General features: G+C 34.2%; 2 protein-coding genes across 2 annotated transcripts; both read right to left on the reverse strand.

Moving 5' to 3' along the window:
- Positions 1–447: 447 nt before the first annotated feature.
- Positions 448–1722, reverse strand: LOC145619973 (F-box/kelch-repeat protein At3g23880-like). Its single transcript, XM_081674643.1, has one exon. The coding sequence runs from the start codon at positions 1720–1722 to the stop codon at positions 448–450; it is 1275 nt and encodes a 424-aa protein (XP_081530769.1).
- A 3838-nt stretch (positions 1723–5560) lies between these two features.
- On the reverse strand, positions 5561–6880 carry LOC145619974 (F-box/kelch-repeat protein At3g23880-like). The gene has a single exon (XM_081674644.1). It carries the CDS (start codon positions 6878–6880, stop codon positions 5561–5563), a length of 1320 nt encoding a protein of 439 aa, XP_081530770.1.
- Between the last annotated feature and the right edge of the window lie 551 nt (positions 6881–7431).

Below are 7431 nucleotides of genomic sequence, written 5' to 3' on the forward strand. Positions count from 1 at the left end.
CAAGTTAAGAAACATTGAAATTTGTTATACTACCTCTGTTTCATGTTTTTTGCAACTTTGAGCATTATTTGTGAGATATAAAATAGTGCAAAGTTGCAAAAAACATACACAAATAATGCTCAAAGTTGCAAAAAACATGAAATGGAGGTAGTATATTTAATTAATACTTTTACGCGACTAACCAAGGCAAGTGATAAGCTGATAATCTTTATAACAAGGTAACATAGTAATGTTCTTCAAAAAAAAAAAAAAAGTAACATAGTAATGTCACATTAAGACTGGCAATACAAACTGTAAAATTGGACTAAAATTGAGCCTAAAAGACACTAAATATTACAATGACACAAACAACTAACAGTCTAACACCATACACTGATTAATTAATTCATAATTGGCTCCTAATAAAGTCCTTTTTATTGTTCATAATCTACTCTCATGATCAATCAATCAGCCTTTGTAAAATGGTGAAACGAGACTCTCAGAATAGCCAAAGGCCGCCCCTGAAAAATAGCGAAACAAACTTCCTCGATCAACTGATTCCCAAACTACGGTACCTTCACTGAATGGTAGATTTTCGTCTTCCTCGTCCTCGTCCTCCTCCGCCTCCGCCTCTTCCTCTTCATCCTCTTGTTCCTCTTGCTCTTGCTCCGATGATGATACCTTGTTAAATTCATGAAGCATAAGCTGTTGAGATTGATGTGATATCTTGTTTACCAAGAACTTTCCTGTATCAAATAAATAAACAAAATTCTTTCCCATATAGCTCATAATTAAATTAGTATCCCATGAAATCGCCCACGTCTCCGCATCTCCCTTATCACGATGTTCCGTCATACTGCGAACATGACAAAATTTCTTACCAAAATGATTCTCAATAATCAAACAAGTTGTCAAGCGCCCTTGTATTTGAAATAATCTTACATTTGCAAAATCGCCAGGTAAATTTATTGCTAATGGAATGATTACCATATCCTCTTCAACTAAATCCAATCCAATTATTTGGTTTCTCTCATTTTCTATGCGATCACGAAACCAATAAATAGTATCACGAACAAATGCTGGGGTTTCATTTTGATATTCTAACATCAGTTCACGATACCATTCTCTCTTAGGCCTTTGGGTCCAAAACCCAGTCTTCAAAGAATACACAAAAATAAACAATGTATCCCTGTAAATTATCAAACACCCTATCTTATAATCATCAATAGACGATACATAACCAAACCCGGCACACCTCATTTCATAATCACCCCACTTACAAAGGATGGGACCAGAGGTATTGCGGACCTGGTTAGTCACAGGGTTCCACACATACATTCGCATAATTTGTTCATCATACATGCACAATAGACCATTAGAAGAACCCACCACACGAGTAGATTGAGGATTAAATTTAAACGCAGGATATTTATTCCTCAATTCAACAAATTCATTCAGATTGTAGTTTTCATCAAAGGATAAATAAAACTTATCTTCGTTGTCAGTATCACGATCATCCTGGACAATGAGAGTCCGATCGTTCGAGGGGTACCACAATTTGAAGTGCTCTTTGGTGAATTTAGTACTCGATATCATGGAAAACCATCCTTTTGAAACAGATTTGAGGCGAATTAAAGGTTTCACCGCAAGTCTGATCAGGATCTTTTCCTCAATGATATGATCCGGAAGAGGTGTGTGTGTGGATTCGTATACCAATTTCTTCGGCGACGAGGTGTTCGTCATCTTTCAATGTTGGATCAAAATCTGGCCTACAAAATGAAATCACCCAAAAAAAAATTAAAAAAAAATCCTTAATAATTAAGTTTGAATTATTAAATTGGGAGATTAGAATTGATTAAATTTTAACTTAAATTAGTGAGGAATTTGCAATTAATTTAGTACCTGAAGAGTAGTGGCGCTGATTAAGAGGGTTGATCGGATGAGAAATGAGAATGCTGAATCTGAGGATTCTATGCAAGAGTGATTGTGGCGGCTTGTAATGAAATTGTTAGTGAATGTAGAAAGGAAAAGACTATATATATGGCTGGTCAAGTCAACCCTATTTTTTGATTTTTTCTTTTTTGGAGTAGGGTAAAATTATCAAGTTTGTAGAGTTGCATTTCTGACAGAAAGAAAATGGATAATAAGCAAAATAAAGTCTATATATTGTGTTTCCTAAACAAATGGTGTAAAAAGGTCTAAATAATGTGAAGTGTGATATTTGGGAATTATTGAAATTATAATAAAACTGCTTATTGTGAAATTTAATTGGATATTGCTCTCAGGAGGTAAATAATTTTATTACTGTAGTAAAATCCGTGATTGCATTGCTTTTTGATGCTTTTGATAAAATTACGTACTATAATGAAAGGAAATGGACGTCGTCCTCAAATGTTTCAAATTATATAAATCTCTTGTTGTATAAGCTAATGTTTCATGTGTTTATAATGCACATATTCATCCCCCACCCACTGCTACTACCTCGCCACTTGTCGACGGCCAACGACCACCCTCCCCCTCCCATCCCCCGGCGCCGGCGACCCCATGGCCCCACCCCCTCCATTTCCGTGTTTATACAATATCGTCTAATTTCCCCTATTTAAAAAGCAAATGTGATTCTGTAAATCGCTACCATATTTGGTTACTCCCACAGTTCAGACAGTTTTCGTTTTCGATCATTCATCTTATGTCTATTGTACGCTCGGCCCTTGTTGCTCCCAGAGGCAACGGTTCTTTGTGTTGTGATAAGTTTGCAGGAAATGATGACAGCAAAGATAATTTTTTGAGCATTGATCATCGAGGTCTTTCGATGCTGATGCAAAGCTCGGATTGAGGTCTCGCCATTTTCATGGAGGAGAGAGAAAATGTGAGTAGCAGAGAAAGAGGAGAGAGACTAATTGTGGGTTGTTGAGGAGAGAGAAAGATAGGAAGAAAGGAGGGGTTTTAATACCTAACCATTATAATCTAATATATATATATATATATATATATATATATATATATATATATATATATATATATATATAATTTAATTTTTTTTTCTGTTTGTATGATCGGACTCACGTGAGTCCGTTTTACACACAAAACTTTTACAATAATCTTAGTACTTCGACCCTTGATTAAACTAATAGCGCTAGCAAAAATGGCTAAAATAAAATTAATCCGTCATCTTTTATTATAATTAAATAACTTTCGAAAAAAGATATTGTCGTAATTTCCAAACAATGATTTTAACAAATCAATCCCCAATCCATTAAATATAAAAACTTTAGTTGCTCTCATTAATAAACTCCGAGGCTTCTCCTCGCTTTACATTATGCGTATCTATCGCATCCATTTATTTCCATTCAATTCTCTAGTCTTCAATGAAAACATTAGAATTGATGTCACTCTTTATAATGTCATAATTCAATGTAAGAATGTGTAGATTGTGTTTTAAAATTTACAACTTGTTAAAAGTGCGGCTTGTGAAAATAAATATTACAATGACACAAATTATGTTTAGAGTGAGTCGTAAAATTAGGTACCAAATTTGCTTTTATAAAATGATGATAAAAAATCCGCAAAATGTACAGTGAAAGGAGCTGCATATTGAGAAACTAAATGGCTTGATTTCAACAACGTAAGATGGTACTCTCTCCGTCCCTTACTTACATTCCTGCTTTCCTCTCTGTTTTGTAATTAATTCTTTATCTATTTCTCAGTCTTATTTTCTCATTCTCACTCTTATTAATGCCTTTAAAAATTCAAAATCCATGTGCATTACTTTAGATGAACATGATTGGTCCTTTTATTTTTTCACCAAAAAATGTTATTGGTCCTTTTTTCTATTCAAAGGATTGATGACATGTGCATCATTAAATATTACTCCCTCCGTCCCCGAAAGAATGACCCATTTGGGTTGATTACGTGGGTATTAAGAAAGTTAATTAAAAAGAAGTAAAAGTATATTAAAAAGATTAATTTACATGGGCTTTGTAAAAAAATAGAGAGATAAAGTAATAAAATTACATGAAAAATCAAATTTTTATATGGGGAAGCTAATTTTGCACAAATAGTGTTGCAATTGGTGGGTGTTTTAATCCAAATGGATCATTCTTTTTGGGACTAAAATTAGGCCAAATGGGTCGTTCTTTTAGGGACGAGAGTAGTATTCAATCTTAGTTTTATTCAAAGACATTAATGATGTCTTGTAATTCCCATTGTACTTGGTTTTATTCCAAGTTCTTTAATTCCCGTGTAATTTTGGAAATAGAAATGTAAAAAGGGGATAGAGGGAGTAAATAATTGTTGGAATAAGTTATGAAATTCATGGGTTTTTTTTTGCTTTCAGCGCGATGAAAGTGTACATTATTACGAAAGGAAAAGGATATTGATTGCATGTTCTCAACAGTGTCGAGACCAAAATAATGATGCGCGGACTATGATAATCAATGAAAGAAAAAATTGTGAATATAAATGGATATTTCTTTTACTAGTATAAGGAGGTACATAGTGTAGAATGACACACGCTACTCTCAAAAAATTAGGAGGGGAAATTTGTCATGACTAATATATATGCATGGTTTAGTCAGATTTGTGTTATTGTTAACCAATTATTTCGAAGAAAAAAATATATTATTAAGAAGACTTGCTATATGCGAACAACCTAAGAATGCTACTAAATATCAATTAGAATGGTTTATTTAATGGTCAGATGCATACTAATCTACCGAGGACAATGAAGTTAGTTGATACATGTTCAGAATTTAGCCGTTCTTAACTTATCCAAACATCAGCTCTAGAGAAAATTGTGAAAAATGACCTTTTGAATGGTTGACTTTTTGGAAAAGGACCTTTTACGTGAAAACTTGTGAAAAAAATGGATTTTTTAAGTTGTATTTTGTTTGTACGGGGTACTTGGGGGTGGGCTTGCACAGTGGTCAACGCCAAAGCTCCGGTGTTGACTATCACATATTAGTCACGTGACTTATTTTATAAATAAAAACCAAAAACATTCCCCAAATGTTCCTTCTTTCCCGTTCTTTGTGAGAATACTATATGAAAGGGTTAGGTCGAGAGCTGAAGGAAATTTGGGGAATTTTTTTTTTTTTTTTAAAAAAATAAAAGATACATGACTAATAATACGTGATAGTCAACCCCGAAGCTCCGGCGTTGACTACCATGCAAGCTCACCCAAGTGCCCATACAAACAATATACTACTTAAAAGGTCCGTTTTCACAAGTTTTCTCTTAAAAGGTCCTTTTTCAAAAAGTCGATCACTTAAAAGGTTTTTTTTTTTTTTTTCACAATTTTCTCTTAGCTCTATCACAGCAGGATAAGAACCATTGTTTTTTTACACATTAAATCAATAATTTTACGCAACTAACTAAATCAAGAGATAATCTATATTATAAGGTAACATAGTAATGTCAGATTAACATTGGCAAATAAAAACAGTAAAATTGGACTAAAATTGAGCCTAAAAAGCACTGAATATTACAATGACACAAATTAAACAACACCATACACTGATTAATTATTAATTAGTTGGCTCCTAATTAAGTCCTTTTACTATTCAGAATCTACACTCATGATCAGTCAATCAACCATGTCCAAAGGTGAAACAAGACTCTCAGAATAGGCAAAGGTGGCTCCTGAAAAATAACGAAACAAGCTTCCTGGATCAACTGATTCCCAAACAACAGTGCCTTCATCAACTGGTACTTCTTCTTCCTCTTCAACTTCAGCTTCAGCTTCCTCTTCCTCTTCCTCTTCCTCTACAACTTCAGCTTCAGCTTCAGCTTCGGTTTCGGCTTCAGCTTCAGCGTCCTCATCCTCTTCCTCTGATGATGGTACCTTGCTAAGTTCATGTAGCACAAGCTGTTGAGATTGATGTGATATCTTGTTTACCAAACACTTCCCTGTATCAAATAAATAAACAAAATTCGATCCTATATAGTTAACTGTTAACTCATTTTCTTCCCACGACATTGTCCACTCCATTGTATCTCCCATATCACGTTGTTCCGTCATACTGCGAACATGACAATAATTCGTACCATTACCATTGTTAATCAAACAAAATGTCAAGCGCCCTTGCACCCGAAATAATCTTACAGTTGCAAATTCGCCAGGGAATTGTATTGATAATGGGATGAAAACCATATCCTCTTCAACTAAATCCAATCCAATTACGTTGTTTCTCTCAGCTTCAATACGATTAGGAAACCAATAAAGAGTATCATAAACAAACGCCGGAGTTTCATTTAGATATTCTAACATCAGTTGACGATACCATTCTCTCTTAGGCCTTTGGGTCCAATACCCAGTCTTCAAAGAATACACAAAAATCAATAATGATTCCTTGTAAATTATCAAACACCCTATCTTATAATCATCAATAGAAGATACATAACCAAATCCAGCACACCTCATTTCATAATCATCCCACTCACAAAGGACGGGACCAGAAGTATCGCGAACCTGGTTAGTCGCAGGGTTCCACACATACATTCGCATAATTTGTTCATCATACATGCACAATAGACCATTACAAGAACCCACCACACAAGTAGATTGAGGATTAAATTTAAACGCAGGATATATATTCCTCAATTCAACAAACTCATTCACATTGTAGTTTTCATCGAAGGATAAATAATACTTATCTTCGCCGGCAGTATCACGATCATCCTGGACAATGAGAGTCCGATCGTTCGAAGGGTACCACAATTTGAAGTGCTTTTTGGTGAATTTTGTACTCGATATCATGGAAAACCATCCTTTTGAAACAGATTTGAGGCGAATTAAAGGTTTCACCGGAAGTCTGATTAGGATGTTTTCCTCGATGAGATCATCCGGAAGAGTTGTGTTTGTGGATTTGTTATCCAATTGTTCCAGCGACGAGGTGTTCGTCATCTTTCAATGTTGGATCAAAATCTGGCATCCAAAATGAAAACACACAAGAAAAAAAAACAAAATTATTATTAAATTTGAATTATAAAATGGGGATTTAGAATTCATTGAATTTGAGATGAAATTAGTGAATAATTTGCTATTTGATTATTACCTGAAGAGTAATGGCGCAGACTAAGTGGGTTGATCGGATGAGAAATGGGAATGCTGAATTTGAGGTTTGATTGTAAGAGTGAGGGTGGCGGCTTGAAAGTGACTGACTGAGGAAAGATAAAGTCACTATTTATATTAATGGTCAAGTCAACCCTATTTCTTGCTGTTGTTTTTGGATTAGGGAAGAATTAGGTCAAGTTTGTAAAGTTGCACCCATGTAGAACGTCGTCGTTGAAGACGAAATTATTAAAATGTATATTTCCCTTCATTGTTAAAAAAAAAATGGATTTTTACTTACAACAAAGTATAAATATTGCCTTGTCAAAAAAAAAAAAAAAAAGTATAAATATTGTGTTTCCTAAAATAAAAAAAGGTTTAATAATATGCAGTGTTATGTAAAA

Source organism: Chenopodium album, chromosome 27 (assembly GCF_948465745.1).
Source record: "Chenopodium album chromosome 27, dcCheAlbu1.1, whole genome shotgun sequence".
Classification (NCBI taxonomy): domain Eukaryota; kingdom Viridiplantae; phylum Streptophyta; class Magnoliopsida; order Caryophyllales; family Amaranthaceae; genus Chenopodium; species Chenopodium album.